The 21,658-nt window shown below is 47.4% G+C and overlaps 1 protein-coding gene and 1 long non-coding RNA gene across 6 annotated transcripts in view; one reads left to right on the top strand and one right to left on the bottom strand.

Annotated features, from left to right (window-relative positions):
• Positions 1–21,658, top strand: part of LOC139608397 (diacylglycerol kinase zeta-like) — a 42,635-nt gene that overhangs the window by 18,734 nt on the left and 2,243 nt on the right. The window contains exons 1-32 of one of the 5 annotated variants that reach the window (XM_071462113.1): positions 3,624–4,646; positions 5,704–5,842; positions 6,028–6,123; positions 6,250–6,327; positions 6,408–6,464; positions 6,549–6,617; positions 6,894–6,965; positions 7,496–7,579; positions 8,096–8,170; positions 8,587–8,688; positions 9,756–9,838; positions 10,725–10,785; positions 10,959–11,072; positions 11,200–11,340; positions 11,443–11,521; positions 12,066–12,121; positions 12,231–12,293; positions 13,333–13,406; positions 13,524–13,635; positions 14,124–14,323; positions 14,431–14,531; positions 16,023–16,114; positions 16,473–16,542; positions 16,641–16,681; positions 16,960–17,153; positions 17,755–17,844; positions 19,038–19,106; positions 19,255–19,289; positions 19,499–19,542; positions 20,125–20,245; positions 20,879–20,915; positions 21,183–21,282. In XM_071462113.1, coding sequence (XP_071318214.1) covers positions 3,646–4,646; positions 5,704–5,842; positions 6,028–6,123; positions 6,250–6,327; positions 6,408–6,464; positions 6,549–6,617; positions 6,894–6,965; positions 7,496–7,579; positions 8,096–8,170; positions 8,587–8,688; positions 9,756–9,838; positions 10,725–10,785; positions 10,959–11,072; positions 11,200–11,340; positions 11,443–11,521; positions 12,066–12,121; positions 12,231–12,293; positions 13,333–13,406; positions 13,524–13,635; positions 14,124–14,323; positions 14,431–14,531; positions 16,023–16,114; positions 16,473–16,542; positions 16,641–16,681; positions 16,960–17,153; positions 17,755–17,844; positions 19,038–19,106; positions 19,255–19,289; positions 19,499–19,542; positions 20,125–20,245; positions 20,879–20,915; positions 21,183–21,282 — 3,750 coding nt within the window. In that variant the 5' untranslated portion in view covers positions 3,624–3,645. Of the gene's footprint in view, positions 1–3,623; positions 4,647–5,703; positions 5,843–6,027; positions 6,124–6,249; positions 6,328–6,407; positions 6,465–6,548; positions 6,618–6,893; positions 6,966–7,462; positions 7,580–8,095; positions 8,171–8,586; positions 8,689–9,755; positions 9,839–10,724; positions 10,786–10,958; positions 11,073–11,199; positions 11,341–11,442; positions 11,522–12,065; positions 12,122–12,230; positions 12,294–13,332; positions 13,407–13,523; positions 13,636–14,123; positions 14,324–14,430; positions 14,532–16,022; positions 16,115–16,472; positions 16,543–16,640; positions 16,682–16,959; positions 17,154–17,754; positions 17,845–19,037; positions 19,107–19,254; positions 19,290–19,498; positions 19,543–20,124; positions 20,246–20,878; positions 20,916–21,182; positions 21,283–21,658 lie in introns of those variants that run through there. The other 4 variants (XM_071462095.1, XM_071462105.1, XM_071462122.1 and 1 more) reach the window with 4 other exon arrangements.
• LOC139608455 (uncharacterized) lies at positions 14,552–15,897 on the bottom strand. The gene is made up of 3 exons (XR_011685033.1): positions 15,882–15,897; positions 15,354–15,834; positions 14,552–15,317 (listed from the first exon to the last, which is right to left on the bottom strand). It is a non-coding gene; the product is annotated as an uncharacterized lncRNA (long non-coding RNA).

The following is a 21,658-nucleotide window of genomic DNA, read 5'->3' as shown; positions in this document are numbered from 1 at the left end:
CTCGGACAATGGAGAACATGTGTAGAACATGTATAGAACATATGGGGAACATGATGGAGATCTGACATCTATTTGTTTCATTAATGTGAGAAAGGTTCAGCCTCCTCATCATCACTCCATACACAGCTGATGTTTCCCTCTCTTCATGTCAGTTTATCATCCACAGCCACTGTTCCACCTGTTCCACCTATGTGCTCAGGTTTGTCTGTTACCTGTCAGGTGTCTGTGGATGGAAACCATTGTGACAATGAACCAAAAGAGTCTGAAACATGAAACCAGTTTTCTGACGTTATTGATAAAGTTTTCATTGAACTGATTGATTTCTAATAGTTTTTACCACATTGTGCAGTTAACCAGTATCAGGAAGAAGTCACACTCATATTATTCTTCAGTTTGTTCTAGAACAGAAGTGGGTCTCGAAGTGGTGGTGGTGGGGGGTGGGGGGGTTAATTAACCAAGACAGTTTATCATCAGGATGTGATTCCACTGAAGAGAAGGAGACTTGTACTGTTGTCTTTGTTGACAGATGAAGGGTTTCCTCCTCCTCCTCCTCCTCAGTAACAGTGACACGGCTGCTGCTCATTAGTAATCACTGTGTCCACATGCTGCAGCAGATTATCACCTGCTGTTTGTGCAGCTCACGTCTGCTGCTGTTTGTCAGACCAACAGCATCATAATTAGTGAGCAGCCTCAGTGTGATAGTGTTGTTTGGTTTCATACTGAAGTCTCAGATAAAGCATCAGGTGGTTTTTATTGTCGGGATGAGACAGAGCAGTACTGACGGGAACCTCTGTGTTCATAAATTTTATTAACGACACACATTATACAACAGGCTGTAAACTGTACAACCTGCACAAATTCACTTTTGGACTAAATAAACTGTTGTTTGGTTTGTTGGTTAAAAGTCATGGAACTAGGAACCAGTTGACAAGAGGTCGTCCCCCTGTAGCAAAGAGAACAGGTGTATCCTTGGAGACAACAGAAGTAAATATAAAGAAAGGTACAGTCGCCCAGACAGGTCAACATAATGCAAAAGCCACAACATGAATACAATAATCTTATATTGGTGTTGTGGCTTTTGTATTTATGTTGTGGCTTTTGTATTGTGTTGACCAGTCTGAATCCTGTCAACCTGTGGGGACTGGGGGCGGGGCTAAATACAACTGAAACTATGTCAGCACAGACAACCAGAGTTAGCATTAGCACAACCACTAACACTGTGTCAACCACTACCAGTTACAAGCAAACAAACAACATAAACAAATAAAAGATGCTAACTACGCTAACGGTTCTGATCCGTCTGCTAGTCTCTGATTCTGGTTTCAACAGACTCCTCATCTGAGTCTGGGTCTGACTGAGGCTCCAACATGAGGCTGAGTCTCTCTGATGTTTCCTCCTCTAACATCTTCATACACTCTGTAAACATGTTTCTTTCTGCTGTAAAGACATTTGAACATGGGAGTCTGTGGGACTGACTCACTGCTGGGGCCAGACTCTAGTGGTCGTTAGAGGAACTGCAGCTTCTTCACTGGTGAAGCTTCATGTTTCAGACCTGAGGTTGATGATTGGTTTTAACATGCTAACTGCTGTGAAGTCTTACAATGTGTTTGTCACATGGCATCACATGATCTGATGGCTGCTGGTCAGACAGGTTTCAGGTGAGGCTGCACATTGACAGTGAAAACGAGGATCTTTGAATAGAGGTTAGAGAGTGTGTGTCACTAATCTGCTGCTGCTTAGTCACCACGGTGATAATCAGTCAGAGCAGCAGAGCCGTCTCCTTCTCTGAGGTGCTGCTCGCGTCACGTCCTGCAGGTAAGGTGGTGTCACAGAGCAGGGATCAGCCTCAGTGAGGGAGGAGGAGACAATACACATTCACTTCATTATATTATTACAGTCAAACTCAGGTACAAGTATATATGAATTACAGAGTGTTTCTCTGAATTAAAACACACCTCATACCTGTCGTAAAGGTGATGTCTGAGGCTGAAACTCATGTCACACTCAACACACACACTTTCTTCCTCTTGACAGGAACTGAATAATACTTAAAGATATTTTCTCAGCTGTTAATCACAGGAGAAATGTCAACCTGTGAAGTGAAGGTGAAAGTGACTGTGAGCTTCATGCGACAGCAGGGTGTCATACAGTTACCTGTCAGGTGCGCCGTCCCTCTCTCCAACCACTCATGGTTCTGATGTTTTAGCTGCGTCTTAGAGAAACAAACACAATCCTCCCAAATTTCTAACTAAGATTTATGGTCTTCATATAAAAACTACGGAGGCCCTGAAAGCTTAAAACACTGCAGCTCACAGTTTGTGCCGTGGATCAGTGAAGGCGTGGTCACAGACTAATTACCGGTGTACTGTTTGTGTTTGAGGGCGAGGAGCCAGCGGGCAGCCCTGGCCTTAATTACTGTTGTGTGACTCACAGGGGTGATGACAGCTTCCTGTTGTCGTGCTGCTCGCCCTGTGGAGAGCAGCCTGCACCTCCTCTGACTGTTCTATAATTCATGTTGGTGGCAGGTTGCAGCCGTGATCTGCTGCCTCGTAACACGAGCAAATCGTCACAAAGACACAACTTAATGTGACACTTTAGTGCAGTAAAGACTTCTGACGTAGAGAGCCGGTTGTCATGGTTATGCTCAGGTATATTCTGGAAATCAGCAACTTGATCCTGTTCATGTTTCACCTGATGTTCCTGAGGTCTTCACAGAGACCAGGACCCAGTTCTGGTCCTGAGGTCTGTGTGGGACTGTCCCCTTTACACATCTCTTGTTCCTCTGTGAACATATGTTATAAAGCAACTGCATCACAGAAACTTCCTAACTATCCTAACTGTTTGGTAACCATGGTAACTCCCTGATTTAGGAAAAAAGCCATGGTAGATGAATAGTTCAATGTTCCTACACTGACTTCAGACAGAGGAAGTGTTTTATACAGGCTTCATAATAATAAACTGTAACTGTAGTTTAACTGTTGATCTGAGTTTACATCCACATCTACACCAACTAAATATCAATGGATGGATCTTATTCACTTAGAGGCTCATGACAGACTCTCTCTCTCTCTCTCTCCAGATGTTACCAACACCTCTAACACATCTGTAGCTGTTCCAGTTTTTGTTTGTTTCACTGAGAAATCTGAAGGTTTACAAAAACACTTCCGTGAGAGGAGTGGCGTCAACTGATGTTGAGTATTTAGGATTTCTTAAAGTCAGTCAGGATTTGATTCTGCAATAAATCCAGTCCTCTTCCTGTTTCTGTGATCCAGGTCCAGGTCCTGTGAAAACCTGCACTGGACTGAAACACCTGGTGTCAGTTCTCCTGTGTGGTCCATGCTGATCGGGGTTAGCTAATGCTGCACCGCTGACACAGTAGTTTCACACATTAAAGCAGGCGTTGGGCTAGCTAGGTGTGTAGGCTACACCTGCACAGGTTGCGTTAGTGTGGTCACCTGATGTCAGCTGCAGGTTCACAGCCTCACGGAGACTGTGGTGGTCCAGCGGGTCTGTGGTCCAGCTTCAGTATCAGCTTCTGTGTGGAGAGCTGAGCTCCAGCTAACTGGTGTTTACATCCAACAGCACAGAGGAGCTCTTCAGGGTCTGCCCCCCCACCCCACCCCACCCCCCTTCCCCGCGTCCAACATGGACACGTTTTTCCGCCGTCACTTTAAGAGGAAGGAAGCTGCTCTACAGGTGGAAGCTGAGGCCACGCCCTGCCGTCAGCGGAGGCCCAGCGTGGCCATCCCGACCAGTAAGGCCCGCCGCAGGTCCAGCGTCGGGCTCCCGTCCTCCAGCCTGACCCGGCGGCGGCGGTCCAGCGTCCAGCTGCAGGGCGGGCTGCCGTGCGCGGGCGGGGGGCGTCTGGCGAAAACGAAACACACCAGGTTGGCGGGACATGCTCGTCGGCGCTCCAGCACCACCACCCCCAGCCTCAACCCGAGGTTCGCCGTGTGCCGGAAGAAGGTGGGGAAGCTGCGGACCATCGACACCCACCTGCTGGGGCCGTCCATGCTGCTGGCCAGTCTGATCCAGATGGCTGAGGAGGAGGAGGGGCTGGGGGTGGGGCTACCGGCTGGAGAGCAGCAGGTGGAGGTGAGGGGTGGGACCACCAACAGGAGGATGTTTTCACGCTCCAGCAGCCTCCACTCGGATGGAGACGATGACAGTGCCGAAGACTCCAGCGGTAACGACAGCCAATCAGAAGCCAGCCACCTGTCGGAGGCGGAGCAGCTGGCCGAGGAGGAGGACGAAGCCTCCTGCTCATCTGATCGACACCTCTCCCCGTCCTCCAGCCCCTGCTCTTCCACCCTGGAGGTGATGAGAAAGACGCCCCAGCTGCCCTCACCATCGCGGCCCCTGATCCGGGCCCCTCGCTGCCTGCGGAGGAACTCCTCTCATGTTTATGCGGGAGACTCTGCTCCTTACAGCCGCCATCGTGCCTCCAGCCAGAGGAGGAGGAGGAAGATCTCCACCATCTCCAAAGCTGGGAGCCCCTGGCCTGGAAGAGGGCCCCCACTGCCCAGCCGCAGGCGCTCAGTCTACTACCTCAACCATCCAGCCTTCTACAGGGGCCCCGGAGCCCTCAGTCCACTGGGGGCCCACGACTACGACTCCCGTCTGGAGAGTTGGAGTACCTGCCTGCTGTATGTGTCTCTGCAGTGAGCTCAGTGTGGTGGTGGTGGGGGGGTGGGGGGTCCCTGTTACATCCAATGTGTGAGTGTAAGAGGTGATGAGAGACTTTATCTGAACCTGCAGGAAACAGGAAAGACCGGTGACACACCCTGTAACAGGTAGGAGGCGGAGCTCAACGTCAATACGTCATGAAATGATGGAGATGAAGCTCATTATCAGCTCACAGTGACATGACTGAGCAGAGCAGCTGTGTTACTAAGGTTAATGAGTGTGTGTGTTCCTGTTTTTTTAAATGACACATGAAACACACCTGTGTTCTCATCACTCTGCATCTACAGTCTGTTCAAACTGGATGAACACACACTAATTTGCATATCTGTGATGTCACTATGTAACAATATATACAAAGGTTGTAGTTGTTGGTCTGTCTGTGTCGGCTCGTTAACATTCATCTGAATCTCTCACTGACTCAACTCACTGAATATGAAACAAGTGTCCCACTCATTCACTTTTCTCTGGCTGCTGATTGGTCGACTGAATGAGCTGCTGCAGCCACGTGACAGGAAGCTCCCTGACAAATCAAACTGAGCTCACTGAAGGGTTTATACTGTGAATGAGGTTATTTAATATGACAACAGAGAATCCTTGCTTCTGATTGGCTGGCATGTATCTGTATAATTCAACTAATCAATAAAAAGTTGTGATCAACAGTTTGATCATTGCTGTAAATCAGCACTTAATTATATGAGGTTGCAGGTAACCATAGCAACAAGAGCAGTGACGACATTAACAGTTTAAATCAGCAGATGTGAGTCACCTTCATGTGACGTCTCATCAGCTCCATGATCGTCGTGTTCCTGAGGGGAAGTGAAGACGCTGCTGCAGAAACGTTTTGTTTACAGCAGCAGCTTCATCAGGAAATTCGTTTCAGTCAGGACCTCCTGCCTTCATCATGTATCGTCATGACCACACGAGCAAACACTGACAACAGAAAAACTCAAAATCAAATCCTTCATAGATGTAAAAAAAGTCATGAATGAAACGGTGTGTGTTCTCTTGTGGTTTCAGGAAAGCCATTGCGAAGTCAGGCCTGCAGCACGTGGCGACTCAGCCCAGCATCTCAACATCCGGTGCGAGCGACCTGCTGCAGGAGCCCAGCAGCACCGTGGACTGGAGCGTGAGTCGCTTTTCTCAGCAGCTACCCAAGGTCTGATAGGAACTATGCTGAGTTCAAGTGATGCAGGTTAAATGAGTCTGGAGGGAAACTTTCTCTAACTGAAGATGAGCCTTGAAGACTCCTCCAGTGAAGATAATGTCACAGACGAGATGAACGGGGGGGAGCAGCTCACCTGTCTGTGGTGTGTTTATGTTTCCTGTTCTTCTCCGTCACAGGACAATGCCCAGTTCGGGGACCACATCTGGTTTGAGACCAGCGGGTCTGGAGACTTCTGTTACGTTGGAGAACAGTACTGCATTGCTAAGTCCCTGGTGAGTCACACACCCAGTCACGTGACCCCCCCTCCCCCTGAGAAGCTCCTCTGCTCATGTCTCTACAGTCTCTTCATGAAACAGCTGTTCCACTTGGTTCTACAACTAATCTGTTCTTTCACGCAGCAAAAGTCTGTGGCGAGGAAGAAATGTGCTGGGTGTAAGATCTCAGTCCACACCATGTGTATGGAGCAGCTGGAGAAGGTAACCTCTGGACCATATCTGGATTAACACCGTTCACCTGAGCTCGTTCCCTCCTCACAGTTTCCTGTCTCTACCATCAGATTAATTTCAGGTGCAAGCCGTCGTTTAGAGAACCAGGATCTCGAGCTGTTCGAGAGGTGAGTCTGTGATGTTCTGTCTGTAAAATGATCACAACACATTCACCTAAATACAAAATATGAACTGTTGTGTTTGTGTTTCAGTCCAACGTTGTGCGACATCACTGGGTCCACAGGAGGCGCCAGGCAGGGAAGTGTCGACAGTGTGGGAAGGTGAGTTTCCACCTGTGACCAGGACGTTACACCCGAGTCCCGGTTCTCTCTCTGGTTCTCTCTCTGATTCTCTCTGTGGTTCTCTCTCTGGCTCTCTCTGGCTCTCTCTGGTTCTCTCTGTGGTTCTTTCTGTGTTTCTCTCTGTGGTTCTCTCTCTGGTTCTCTCACCGGTTCTCTCTCTGGTTTTCACTGGTTCTCTCTCTGGTTCTCTCTCTGGTTCTCTCTCTGGTTCTCTCTGGTTCTCTCTCTGGTTTTCACTGGTTCTCTCTCCAACAGGGATTTCAACAGAAGTTCTCATTTCACAGCAAAGAGATCGTCGCCATCAGCTGCTCATGGTGCAAACAGGCGGTAAGTTGACAACCTGCAGACCTGACACTTGGTTACACAACCAGTCAGCGACAACAATAATCACACAATCTTCACACAAACACTTCAGATCACTGCAGGTTGGGCTGCTACAGCTAATGTTAGCTCATCCCACTGCTGCAGAATGTTCTCCTGTAGTTTCCACCTGTGGCCACAGGAGGTGCTGTTCAGCAGAACGTACTAATGGTGCTGAACGCTACATGGTAGATGGTGGCTTTCACTCACCTGAAGTCACACTCAAACACAGGTGTGTATCAGATCGTGACATAGAGACCATGAAGAAAGGTGGAAGAGCTGCGGTCGAGAAGCAACAAACGACGTGTGTGTGTGTCTGCCTGCCTATGACAGAGGCTGCACAGCTGCTCCCTCATCCCAACGTTAACGCCCTTAAAAAGTCGTCCTGTGTTCTGGATGTGCAGATGTTTGTCTGCTGCAGATGTTAGATGAAGATGTCAGGTGACTTCCTGTCTGTGTTTCAGTATCATAACAAGGTGACGTGCTTCATGCTGCAGCAGATAGAGGAGTGCTGCTCTCTGGGAGCTCACGCTGCCGTCATCATCCCTCCTACCTGGATCATCAGGGTCCGCCGACCACAGGTACACACACACATACACGTTATTTATCACCTGACCTGAATCAGTGATGTAGTTTAGCTGTTTCTATAAAGACACTGAACTGTAGGAATAAGTTATTGAAACTTTTAGTGATTCCATTCACTAAACACTTTGCGTATTTGTACTTTGTCGTTGTTTTTGTGTGTCCATGTGTGACTGAATCAGTCTATTTGTTTGTTGTCTGGTGAGTAGTGAACATTAGTGGGTTAGTTGTTAGTTGACATGTTCTCTAGAAGTGAATGAACCTGGTGAAGTAGTGAAAGCTCTGCTGCAGTGACCCTCTCCTTGATTTGTTGGCTCCAAACACACAAAACATTAAAACACAAAGAGTTCGTCTCACGGCTCATTAGAAGGTGTGAATGTAAACATGATGGTCCTCACTCACTGCCTGGTTTTGGTTAGGTCTGTTAGATCTGGATTAGCTCTTTGGTCCCCACAATATCAGTGTTAAACCAGGTTCCGGTCCTCACACAGACTCTGTTTGTCTCCATCCTGCAGTCGTCTCTGAAGTCCAGTAAAAAGAAGAAGAGGACGTCTCTGAAATGCAACAAGCCGAGTAAGAAGGGATCTGAGGTGAGGAACATGTCAGGTTGTTTTGGTGTTTTGCTAATCTACCACAGATAGATGTTTCAGGGCTGAACTGCTCATAGAGATATGACTGAAGTCACAATATGTCCGACATCAGTTTTCTGATGAGGGTAAAATGTGTCACTGTTGTAAATGAAGCGTGGTGGAGCCACAGAAACACGTCATGTTCTCCAGACAGAAGAGAACAAACTGGTTTGGTGCAGATTCTCAGTAAAATGGTGACTCACCAGCAGATGGAGCCTTGAATGTTTTTTTATGAGCAGACGGGTTCGTCTGACCTTTGATGACCCTGAGTCTAATATAAATAGACTGTTTGATGTATTAAGGTTAATGAGGTGTAATGTAATATAATAAGGTTAATAGCTCAGAGTCAGTCTGCTGGTTTCTGTTGTGTCTCTCAGATCCAAGATGGCCGCTGGAAGCCCTTCCTGGTGAAGCCCCTCCCCTCCCAGCTCATGAAGCCTCTGCTGGTGTTTGTCAACCCGAAGAGTGGCGGGAACCAGGTAGTTCGTCATGGAAACATCAACGCAGCGACCCAACAGTCTGTTTGACTGTTGGTTTGATTGGCTCCACAGTGAGGCTAATTTACAATCAGCTAACGATTACTTTATCATTAATTCAATACTTTTATTGATCAGTGAACTGTAGCTAATAAAAACAACAGTCTGCTCCTCCACCTGAAATATTCAGCTACAACGATGGAGAACAAAAGCAGCAAATCTGAAACACATTGAAAAGTTTTAGCCTAAATTAGCTTATTATAGGTTTAGCTACTGCTACATAGCTAACGTTAGCATTAGCAGCTGTTTACTCACCAGTCTAGAAGAAACGTTGTGAGTTCAGCATCAAACTTCATCCTTTACTCACCAACATCTGTCTGCAGCGGTGGAGACAAACACCAGTGTTAACTCTTGTCTCTGCTGAAGTTAGCATGCTAACCAGCTAGAAGTGAGCATGCTAACAGCTAGCTCCGGCCCTTCTCCTCACTGTAGCCTCCAGTCTGTCCTGGAGACGTAGCTGCTCAGAGGACGTGTTATAACCTCTGGTCTTATAGAGACAAAGATGGCTGAAGCTGTGGTCAGGTGACCATCACCTGATCCTGACAGGAACCAGGTTCAGAAAACTACAAACTGAACCTTTGATAAAAGAAATTAGTCAAATATAAAGAGGATCTCCTCTGTGGATGGGCTAATTCATTCAGCACTAGTATCTACATTTGACCTGGTTTGTTGTCCTTTTCCTCTGGGTGTTGTGGTGTCACATCTGGATTTCCAGCAGCAGCCACACAGTTAATCCAGGTTGTGGTCTCAGTCCCTCAGAATCAAGGAAACACTGTTGGTGCAGAAATGTCAGAAATGAGAAGCAGTCTGTGGTGATGTTGTGTGTTGGGTCCACGAGGCCGTCACAGACTGAGGAGTGATACAGATGTAGAGCAAATATCTCACTTTATTCTCCACAGTGACATAAGATATGAAAGTAAGATCAGGCTGAAAATAACTTTTATTTGAATTAATACACATTTTCCCTCGAAGCCTTTCACCACTGATGATTCTGTATCTTCTTCTTTCAGGGGGCCAAGATCATCCAGTCCTTCATGTGGTACCTGAACCCTCGGCAGGTGTTTGACCTGACAAAGGGGGGACCCAGAGAGGGGTAAGATCAGTCACACTGACCCCCTGGGGGTATGTCCTAGTTAGCTCCCTCATTTGATCACTCCTCGCTTGACCCAGAAATGGTTCTGGTGCCATGATGAAGGATGCTCCAGTTTCCTTATTTCTGATTGGAGGAGGCGGGGGTGTCCCTGATGAGACACGAGACTGGCCTCTGCAGAAATCTTTTAAAGGACCACCACACCCCTTTATTAGAAAGCTGGTGATGATTGGGACCAATCACAGAAACAACTGAAGAGTATTAGATTTGATTTCCTCTGATAGTTCATCTGTTTTATTAATGAACAAAATAAAAATGCGTCTTCTTCATAATCTTTTATTTTTCATTTTAATCTTTTCCACAGGTGATATTATATATATAACTATAACCAGAGGGAGGAGGAGAGACTGTGTCTTTAACATAAACACATTTTAATTGATCATCACCTCGTCCATTCAGTCATATTCTCATGATTTATAAGACCTTTAGTCACTTCCTGTCCTGGACCTTTAGATCATTCATCTACAAACACAGCATCAATCAATACAAATAATTATAACATTGAAAAAACACTTTGCTGATGATAAAAGTGTCTCATGACATCACTTCACATGACATCACTTCAGTTGACATCACTTCAGATGACGAGGAAGTGTTTCCATGTTTCCTTCCCCACACACCCTTTCCTCGCTTTCTCAGAGGGAGGGTCTAAAACATGAGTGACGGAAACATGGAGGCAATTAAGGGAAATGGGATGTGACCCCAGTCTCCCCTGACCCCTCCAGTTCCTCAAGTCCTCTTCTAGTTCCCCACCTCACTAGACCTCCAGTTCATCCAGTCTAACCAGTGTAAATCTGACCATCCATGCTTTGCTCTGTGTCTCCTGCAGACTGGAGTTGTACGCCAAAGTGCCCAACCTGAGGATCCTGGCCTGTGGAGGGGACGGGACAGTGAGTCCAGCACTGTTTGATTGATCTTAGTTCAGTGTGTGAAATGATCATATGCTGAATTTAAAACACGTCTGACTTTGGCGCCCCCCAGTGGAGGCAATGGAAGGTGATAAATGATTTTCAGTAACATTCAAGATGCTGTGTACAGGCGAGAACTGTGTGTGTGTGTTCAGGTTGGATGGATCCTGTCAGTTCTGGACCAGTTGAATCTTCGCCCTCAGCCTCCCGTCGGCATCCTCCCTCTGGGAACCGGCAATGACCTGGCAAGGACTCTCAACTGGGGGGGGGTGAGTTGCACTGGAGTTCGACTGGAGTTTAACTGGAGCTATACTGGTCCTGCTTCTGACAGTGACAGTGGCTCATGAAGGAGACGTTTACGTCCAGGAGGTAACTTCAGGCTGTCTCCTGTCTCAGGGCTACACTGATGAACCCATCACAAAGATCCTGTCTCACGTTGAGGACGGAAACATCGTCCAGCTGGACCGCTGGAACCTGAACGTGGAGGCCAACCCTGACGCCCGGGCAGAGGAGAGGGACGAGCATCAGACGGACAAAGTCAGTTTAAGCTGCACTGTTGTTCAGATTATCACAGAGGTCAGAGGTCAGAGGTCACCCAGACTGTAGCTGCGTTTGATTCATGTCACTGTTGTTTCTCAGCTTCCTATTGACGTCTTCAACAACTACTTCAGTCTGGGCTTCGATGCTCACGTCACACTGGGCTTCCATGAGTCTAGAGGTCAGTCTCACACACACACACACACACACACACAAAATAAAAAGCCCCTAGTTGTTGTAGAATAAGGCTTTAATAAGTGTTTCATAATTTCTATTAAAGAGCCAGTATGTATAATAAACAACTAGTCAACACTGTTAACTAGTGACTGCTCCTGTACCTGATCAGGAAATTCTTCTTCAGAAAATGTAAAACATTTAAATCAGTGATTATTGTGGAGAAGATTAAAACGAGGTCGTCAGCAGACATCTTCCTCCAGACATGCTGCTCTGCTGTAGTTACCTGTCTTCATCTCACTGACCTGATCAGGGATCAATAACAAGGTATCTGATCAAATTAAATCTCATGTAAAGGAGTCACATGATGGAACTGTGAGTGGGCTGTGTCTGTCCACTTCCTCCTGTGTGTCAGACCAACAGCTAACAGCTCATCACATCTGATCACAGCTGATCACAGCTAACAGCTGATCATAGCTAACAGCTGATCATAGCTAACAGCTGATCACAGCTAACAGCTGATCATAACCAGTGTTTTCTTTGTCTTTCAGAGGCAAACCCAGAGAAGTTCAACAGTCGCTTCAGGAATAAGATGTTCTATGCGGGGGTGAGTGTCCTCATACACTTGCTCTGTTTGACCCACACATTCAGCTCGTCTGATGTCTGTGTGTGTGTGTGTGTGTGTGTGTGTGTGTGTGTGTGTGTGTGTGTTTCAGACGGCCTTCTCAGACTTCCTGAGCGGGAGTTCCAAAGACCTGGCCAAGCACATCAAAGTGGTGGTGAGTTGATAATCTAGGGGAAGGTTTCTTCTTCATGTCTATAATCATGTCTTTATTTGTCAGAACTGAGGAACATCAGTGAAATGAATCAGATTTCAGTCAAACACAGAGACGATGACCTGATGTGAACTCTTTGTCTGAATTTGTCCTTGTCCACACAAAAACACTTTGTGTGTCCTTCCTCCGTCTGAGGCTCTCAGCTCTGAGCTCATTGGTTTCTCCTGAAGATGAGAAAACTCCACAGATGTAAAGTCTCATCTTTAAAAAGTCTCAGTAATTTACTGAAACAGCTGATCACTGTAGTGTCTATCAAACAGGAGGAAACAGTGAACTTTTGTGGGCACTATTTTCAGCAGCGGATTAATCCACATTTGGAATGTGTGTCAGAATAAACCTCAATGTGTGTGTTCATGGTGATGAAAGAACATGAGAGTCTCACTGATGTGTTCAAAGGTCCAGTGTTTTATCTGAAGTGTTGATCTCCATCAGAAGATATATTTGTGGTTTAAGAACCAAAAACCATCTCAGTGTAGTTTTACATCTCCTCTCTCAGGCTTCTCTCTGGAGCTCTAGTAACAACAGGTCAGTCAGCCAATCAGAAGAGAGGATCTGAGTCTCTCTTCTGATTGGCTGCTTGTTTTCTGAGTGATCCAATAAAAATATAGCAGATTTCAGGTAAACACTCAGAGAAACCAAATCCTGCTTTATCCTGGTTGCGTAATGTGAAGTGTTTCTTCAGACACTGAGGGATCAGACTTACCTGTGCAGTCAGGATGTGACACAACAGGTGGCGAGGCCTCATGGATGGAATGGGATTTTTTATCGGTTAAAGATGCTCCTCTTTAAAACTGCACAGGTGAGGTGGATTGTAACCTGAGGAACCTGTACTGTAGGTGCAGGCAGGACTTCATCACACCTGGACAAACAGCTGTTCTGTGGCCTGATCCTGGTTCTTACTGCAGAACATTTAGCCCCGCCCCTGTTGTGTGTGTCAGGTATGACAGTGTGAGTCTGTGTGTGTGTGTTGTCCTCTCCTCAGTGTGATGGGACAGACCTGACCGCCAAAGTCCAGGAACTGAAGCTACAGTGTCTGCTCTTCCTCAACATCCCCAGGTACAGTGAGCAGAGAGGGACAAAACTGCTCTTTTATTTCTCTGCTGTAAACACACACACGGTGTTCTGAATCTGTGTGTGTGTGTGTGTGTGTGAATGTGTGTGTGTGTGCTGCAGGTACTGTGCAGGCACCATGCCTTGGGGTCACCCCAGTGAGCATCACGACTTTGAACCTCAGCGTCATGACGATGGCTTCATCGAGGTCATTGGCTTCACCATGACGTCTCTGGTGAGCGCTCAGCTGTAAACAGACCACCTCAGACCTCAGACCACCTCAGACCTCAGACCTCAGACCACATCAGACCACCTCAGACCTCCGACCACATCAGACCTCAGACCACATCAGACCTCAGACCACCTCAGATCACCTCAGACCACTTCAGACCACCTCAGACCTCAGACCACCTCAGACCACATCAGACCACCTCCGAAAACAGTGAAAACTTTAAAGTTGAAACAATTTAAATATTAAAATTAAAAGTGATTTTGCTTTAAATCACTGATTTTTTCATTAAAATAATATTTTTTTCTACAACCTTGTTTTTCAAAATATTTAAAATATGAACATGTAAACAAAACAAAATGATGGTGTTTCATGTTACATACGATTCTATAGATGTGAAAAATATGAATTTAACAAAAGAAAAGTAAAAATAAAAAGACAAAATGATTCAGAGACTTAGTTCATCTTAAAGCATCTGTGCTGTCTGCGTCCAGGCCACGCTGCAGGTGGGGGGTCACGGCGAGCGTCTGCACCAGTGTAAGGAGGTGACCCTCACCACCTACAAGTCCATCCCCATGCAGGTGGATGGGGAGCCCTGCAAGCTGGCGCCGTCCGTCATCCACATCAACCTGAGGAACCAGGCCAACATGGTGCAGAAGGCCAAGAGGAGGATCTCCATGCCCCACCTCAACGAGTGAGTCCCGGTCCCTCACACACTGAAGACCTGCTCTGGCCCCCCCTCCTTGTCATGAAGTTAGTTTGTGTGTCTGTAAGTCTGACTGTGCGAACATTGTGTTGCAGTCAGCTGCCCGTCCCCGAGAAGCTGCAGATCAGAGTGAACAGGATCAGCATGGCAGCCTACGAGGCTCTGCACTACGACAAGGACCAGCTGAAGGAGGCCTGTGAGTCCAGGTCCACATCAGTCCACTGAGACCAGATCAGACCATGTCAGACCACATCAGACCACATCAGACCACATCAGTCCACTGAGACCACATCAGACCACATCAGACCACCTCAGTCCACTGAGACCACATCAGACCTCAGACCACATCAGACCACATCAGTCCACTGAGACCACATCAGACCTCAGACCACATCAGACCACCCCAGACCATATCAGTCCACTGAGACCACATCAGACCACATCAGACCACTGAGACCACATCAGACCACCTCAGTCCACTCAGACCACCTCAGACCAATCAGTCCACTGAGACCACATCAGACCTCAGACCACATCAGACCACCTCAGACCACATCAGTCCACTGATACCACATCAGACCACATCAGACCACATCAGACCACATCAGTCCACTGAGACCACATCAGACCTCAGACCACATCAGACCACCTCAGACCACATCAGTCCACTGAGACCACATCAGACCTCAGACCACATCAGACCACCTCAGACCACATCAGTCCACTGATACCACATCAGACCACCTCAGACCACATCAGTCCACTGAGACCACATCAGACCTCAGACCACCTCAGACCACATCAGTCCACTGAGACCACATCAGACCACATCAGTCCACTGAGACCACATCAGACCACATCAGACCACCTCAGACCACATCAGTCCACTGAGACCACATCAGACCACATCACACCACATCAGTCCACTGAGACCACATCAGACCACCTCAGACCACATCAGTCCACTGAGACCACATCAGACCTCAGACCACATCAGACCACATCAGTCCACTGAGACCACATCAGACCTCAGACCACCTCAGACCACATCAGTCCACTGAGACCACATCAGACCACATCAGTCCACTGAGACCACATCAGACCACATCACACCACATCAGTCCACTGAGACCACATCAGACCACCTCAGACCACATCAGTCCACTGAGACCACATCAGACCTCAAACCACATCAGACCACATCAGACCACCTTAGACCACATCAGTCCACTGAAACCACATCAGACCACCTCAGACCACCTCACACCACCTCAGCACCTCAGACCACATCAGACCACCTCAAATCTCAGACCACCTCAGACCACCTCAGACCACATCAGACCACCTCAGACCACCTCAGACCACTGAGACCACATCAGACCACCTCAGATCACCTTAGACCACATCAGACCACATCAAACCACCTCAGCACCTCAGACCACATCAGACCACATCAGACCACCTCAAACCTCAGACCACCTCAGACCACATCAGATCACCTCAAACCTCAGATCACCTCAGACCACATCAGACCACATCAGACCACTGAGACCAGATCAGACAGTCACACACAGAATGACATCAGACAACTTGTATACAGTGACATCATCTGTTTCTTGACTCCTCCTCCTGCTGCTGACTCCATTTAGGGTTGATGCGTTAACCTGTATCTGTCCTGTCTCTGTAGCCACGCCCCTCGGAGTGATCACTGTCCCCGGGGACAGCGACCTGGAGACCTGCCGCCTGCTCATCGAGCATCTGCAGGAGAACCTGGACCAGGTACAGCAGAGTCAGGACCGGAGGACAGTGTGTGTCTGTGTGTTAGGAAGCATGTCATGATGTCTCCACATCCATTATTTGGTCCATAGTCCAGGTCCAGGTCCAGGTCCAGGACCAGACCAAAGACACAGGTATTTAAACAGATGCTCTGATAAAGTGATGGTTTAGACGGGCCAGAGTAAAAACCATCCAGACCAGAGTGAAGACCGGACCTGAGTTCTGATTCTGGTCTAAATGATCTGAAATAGAGACAGGCATTGAGCTCTCCCACAGGAACATTAGTCCACCAGGGTCCAGGTCTGAGTCTCCTGAGGGTTCACAGACCAGCAGTGCTCATGTCTTGTCTTTGTTCTTTCAGGCCTGTGTCACGATGAAGGGAGAGTGTCTGTCCTCACAGAGACTCTCCATGAAGTGGTGTTTCCTCGACTGTAAGTCCACATCAACAGCCCCCCCCCCCCCCCCCCCCCCCCCCCCCCCCCAAGAGTCCACCTCACTCAGACCCTGACCTGTGGTCTTTGTTTTTCAGGTACGACTGCAGACCGCTTCTACAGGATCGACCGAGCTCAGGTACGACAGGTGACCCTCCTCTGAACTGGTTTATCTTAGACCAGTTCTCTCTTCTGTCTGAGATTCTCTCTGACTGAATAAATCCAGATCACTGAAACCTGCAGGACTTATCAGCAGGTTCTGGTCTCAGTATCTCAGACTGTGAAACCAGCAGCTGCTGTTTTTTGAATTTGAATCTTTCGGTCAGTAAAGTGTCAAAATGAAAATGAAATGAAAACATCATCAAACGTCAGGTGGTTCCTGAGGTTCTCCTGATTTTCCTTGGCCCTCTTTTCCAGGAGCACCTGAACTACGTGACGGAGATCTCTCAGGAGGAGCTCTTCATCCTGGATCCGGAGCTGGTCTTAAAGGAGACGGTGGGCACCTCCCCTGGGATGCCAGACCTGGTGGACTCAGAGGAGCACCAGGACCAGCAGAGGCAGTTCGCCTTCCCCTGCTCCCCATCCTCCCCCACCTCCTCAGACACTCCCAGGTGAGAGGGGCGGGGCTGGTCTAGAGGTGTGTGCTGCGGCAGGATGTCCACACGGTGACATGTGCTGTTACTTCCTGTCAGTGTCTTTACTGAAACCAGCAGCTGCTCGACTCAGATCCACTTTGACTCGTCATGGTGGCGCTGTCACATGAATGAGGCTGAAGAAGAAGAAAGTCAGACGGGACGATGGCGAACAGGGAGGAGCGCAGATCAGAGAGACACCGTGAGACTGAGACAAAGTCAAAACAGACGACACAGGAAGTGTCTGATGACAGTGAAGTTCACAGGAAACAGTCTGTTCAAACGTGCACAGATTCAGTCAGACGTCGTTTAACCTGTTCTGATTTTAGTCACCTCATCACTGTTTTACATGATAAACTCATGGCTCAGTCTCCAAACATCAGACTGTCACGTTTGTCCACACAATGTACACATCATCATCATCGGCTGTCGATCGACCCTTTGTCTCCCCAGTGCCCCTCACATCTGCCTCCTCCACCTGTGACCGCCGCCTCCTCGTTTACTGTCAGAACCAAACACACAACAAAGGATGAAAAAACATTAAAACAACATGAAACGGCAGGTGTTTGTCTGTGTTTAGGGGGACGAACTTCCAGAGGAGGAGGATTTCCAGTGACAGCTCAGTGGCTGACGCTTTGTCCCAGAGCTCCTCTAAGACGACCCTCTGCAGGTAGCAACACAAACACACGTGTTCCCGTCTCTCAGGACACCTCCCTGACTTCCAGTCATTCTCTGAGACTGATCTTGACCTAAACTGAAACCATACTCAATGTTAAAACTGAGTGTGCTGGGCCCAGTATCAGCTCAAGTAGACAGGTGTGTGCTGATGGTCACCACCAGAGGGCGGTGTCAACCACATCACTAGACTGCTCACTGGTTCACCTGCTGTAACAGCTGAGGAACCAGGTGTTTCCCTCAGAGCGACAGAGCAGAATTGATCGGTGATGATCTGTACGTTTACATTCACTCAGGTGATGTATGAGTGAGGGAGGTGGGGGGAGGGGCTTCAGGACTCAGATTTGATCAGCTGAAAGGTGAAGATGCCTCAGTGTTTGGTGCAGGTCATCTTTTGGCATCCAGGTGATCATCCAGCCTCAGACCACACAAGCCTGTGTCCCCCACCTGCTGTCTGTGTTTCCATGTTGTTCATGTATGACTGACCAGACACACACACACACACACACACACACACACACACACATACTTGTACTTCTATCTTTGTGAGGACACTCATTGACATAATGCATTCCCTAGCCCCTTACCTTAACCATCACAACTGAGTGCCTAACCTTGCCAGTGCCCCGAGGACCCTTTTTTTAAATTAATTAATTAATTTATTTATTTATTTATTTATTTATTTATTTATTTATTTATTTATTTATTTATTTATTTATATTTTTAGGTCCCCTTGGTGGTGGAGTGGCTTAGGCTGTAGACATGCATACGATAGACTGGAGTTCGAAACCCAGTCCCGGCATAAGACTCAATTACATAGTAAAAGACCTTAATGACCATGGCCCTTGCCCTCCTCTCAAGAGTGCTGCATTTTTTACCTAACCCTAACCCTCACCCTAACCTTAACCTAAACCTAATTCTAACCATAACTCTAAAACCAAGTCTTAACCCTCAACATGTGATTTGAAGGTGTCTCAAAAAGTGAGGACCGGCCAAAATGTCCTCACTCTGTTAGTAAAATACTTTTTTGGTCCTTACTATGTAGCAAGTACAAGTACACACACACGCACACAAGCACACACACAAACACACACACACACACACAAACACACACACCAACACACACACCACTGCTGATCCTTTCACCTGAACATCTTGTCTCACCTGTTTCTTGTGTGTGATCTGAAGGAGAGGAGCAAAGATCCTCAATGTCCATCGCTCCAACACCACCCTCGCTGATTTCAGACCTGTGATCCGGTAGGACTCCATTCTGTGTGTGAGCCGCTCCGTCTCTGGTGGTGTTTGTTGTCTCGTGCTCCTGTGGTGGTTCCCATGTTCTACTGCTGGTCTGCACACTGTGGTTCTCCATGTCCACATCTAATGTTTCTTTGTGTCTCTCTGACAGTCCTTCCAGTGCTACCTCACATCACCCTGAAAAAGGTAAAAGTTCTTCAGTTCCTGGAAACAAATCCTCACATGTAAAATATTAAGAGCAGAGTCAGAGGTTCCACCTGTTAGTTCATCTATTCTGATCAGATCCAACCACATCACATTTAGATACAGATGCTTCTTCTCTGTGTGGTCTGATTGATCTTTTCATGAACAGAGACAGAAGTTTCCCTCCTCTGAGTTTTCTGTCTGTTTTATAGAAGCGGAGCTGATCAGCTGCATCGAGGCTGAAGACCTGGACAGAGTGAGTCTACACATGATAATACTGGTTCTTTAATTATAAAAAACAACTACATCTCAATCTAAACCATCTTATCTTTTATCAGACTTACAGTCTAGACCTAAAGTTCAAAGGTCCAGTGTTTTATCTGAAGTGTTGATCTCCATCAGAAGATATATTTGTGGTTTAAGAACCAAAAACCATCTCAGTGTAGTTTTACATCTCTCTTCTGATTGGCTGCCTGTTTTCTGAGTGATCCAATAAAAATACAGCAGATTTCGGGTAAACACTCAGAGAAACCAAATCCTGCAAGGTTGGATGGTGGGTCCAGGTGGGCGTTGGTTGAGGGCGGTGACTGCTTTGTTGTGACATCACAAAGTTCCAGAAGTCCTGACGGCTGGTTTTAAGGCTCAGTTTCTGAATACAGGCTGTGGGCATTTCTCTGTGGACTGAGGCTTTGATACTTTCACAGTATTCATATAGAACCTAGACCTGCTTTATAATCACAAACACATGGACATCTACCTTTAGACTGGATGGAGCTTTAACAATGTTCTCCCACTTCTCACTCTGCCGATCCACATGTTCTCCTGTGTTGCTGTGCAGTTGATGGAGCTCCACCAGCAGGGGGCGGACCTGCTGCTACAGGACGGCACCGGCTGCACGCTGCTGCATCACGCCGTGCGGGTCGGGAGCAAGGAGATCATCAAGTACCTCATCGACAACGGTGAGAGTCGTGGAGACTCAGAAACATGAACACCAGCTTGTGGCTCCAGGTTTCACCTGCTCAGACTCACTGTTCACAAACTCATTACGCAACATTGTTCAGGTCATTTTACACTGAGTAAAGTATCATTAACATAAATCTCCAAGACGTGAGACTGAGGATTGAAGCTGAGGCATAAAAGACTCATGATTAAATCATATAATAGAAGATGAACATAATGTGAAATCGATTAAAACAGATAAACCAGTAGAAAAACATCAGCTCTTATGGTAAAAGGAAACTTGATATCATCTCAGTTTGAAGGAAACGACCTGGAACCCAATGAAAACAGCAGAGATCAGATCATCTCAGTTTCTGGTTCTGGTTCTGGTTTACTGACAGAACATTTCTATAAAACACCTACAGTGTCTTTACTTCACTACAGGGGGGCACCACAGCTGTGGACTGCTCTGAACTCTGAACGAAGGTGTGATACTCTCATGTGGCCTGGAATTCATCATATAGAATAAAAATATATAGAACCCCCCCCACCCCCACCCCCACCCCACATGGGAACAACATGATGTTCAGTTGTGTTCAGTTGTGTTGTGTCAGTCACATTTTCTAACTGCATTTTGTTTGTGTCTCATTTAGTTCCCACGTCTCACCTGGACGTGACAGAGAGAGAGACGTGAGTCAGGTTTCTTCTGTGATAATCTCAGACTGTTATTCAATAATATCACCGTATTTCCAGACATGTACAGTGTTATAATATCAGTTTTTAAACCGTGTCACTGCTCTGCTTCTGTACGTTGTGCCTCAGTGTGTGAATAGCTGTTTAGCAGCAGCACATATAATAAAGTCTGTGGTGACGTTTGGGCTGAACCATGTCATCATCTCTGGACTGAACTACATGTGTGTGTGTGTGATTAATGTTTGTGTTGTGTTTGTGTGTCAGAGGTGAGACGGCGCTCCACAAAGCTGCCACCTCCTGTCAGAGGAGCATCTGTCACTTCCTGGTGGAGGGCGGGGCCTCGCTCATGAAGACAGACCTGCAGGTAAACCATGCCTTTGGTGGTGTGTTTGGTGGGAGACAGCAGCTCCAGAAACAGCTCTGATCCTGACTGAGAGGTGGACGTGTCTCTGATGAGCGAACACTCAGCGGCTGTTTCCTGCTGCATGAGGCGGTGGTGACGACCACCAGCCTGAGCCCCCCACCCTCTTAGAAAGATCTCCTGCAGCATTTGACCCACTTCTGTAAAGTGATTAATGTTGTGTGTCATTGAGAAACGAAGCGCCGCAGGATCCCGGCCTCGCTCCGACACATACAAAGGCCATGGTTCGCCGTTGCCATGGTGAAGCCAGTGGTAACAGGAAGCAGCTCCATAATCTGAGTTTTTTTCTTCTTCTCCTCTTCAGCAAATGAAAAGAGTT

Source organism: Trachinotus anak, unplaced genomic scaffold (genome assembly GCF_046630095.1).
Source record: "Trachinotus anak isolate AG129_WGS33_773 ecotype Australia unplaced genomic scaffold, CSIRO_AGI_Tana_v1 ptg000002l, whole genome shotgun sequence".
Lineage (NCBI taxonomy): Eukaryota > Metazoa > Chordata > Actinopteri > Carangiformes > Carangidae > Trachinotus > Trachinotus anak.
This window is presented reverse-complemented; position numbering and strand designations above follow the sequence as displayed.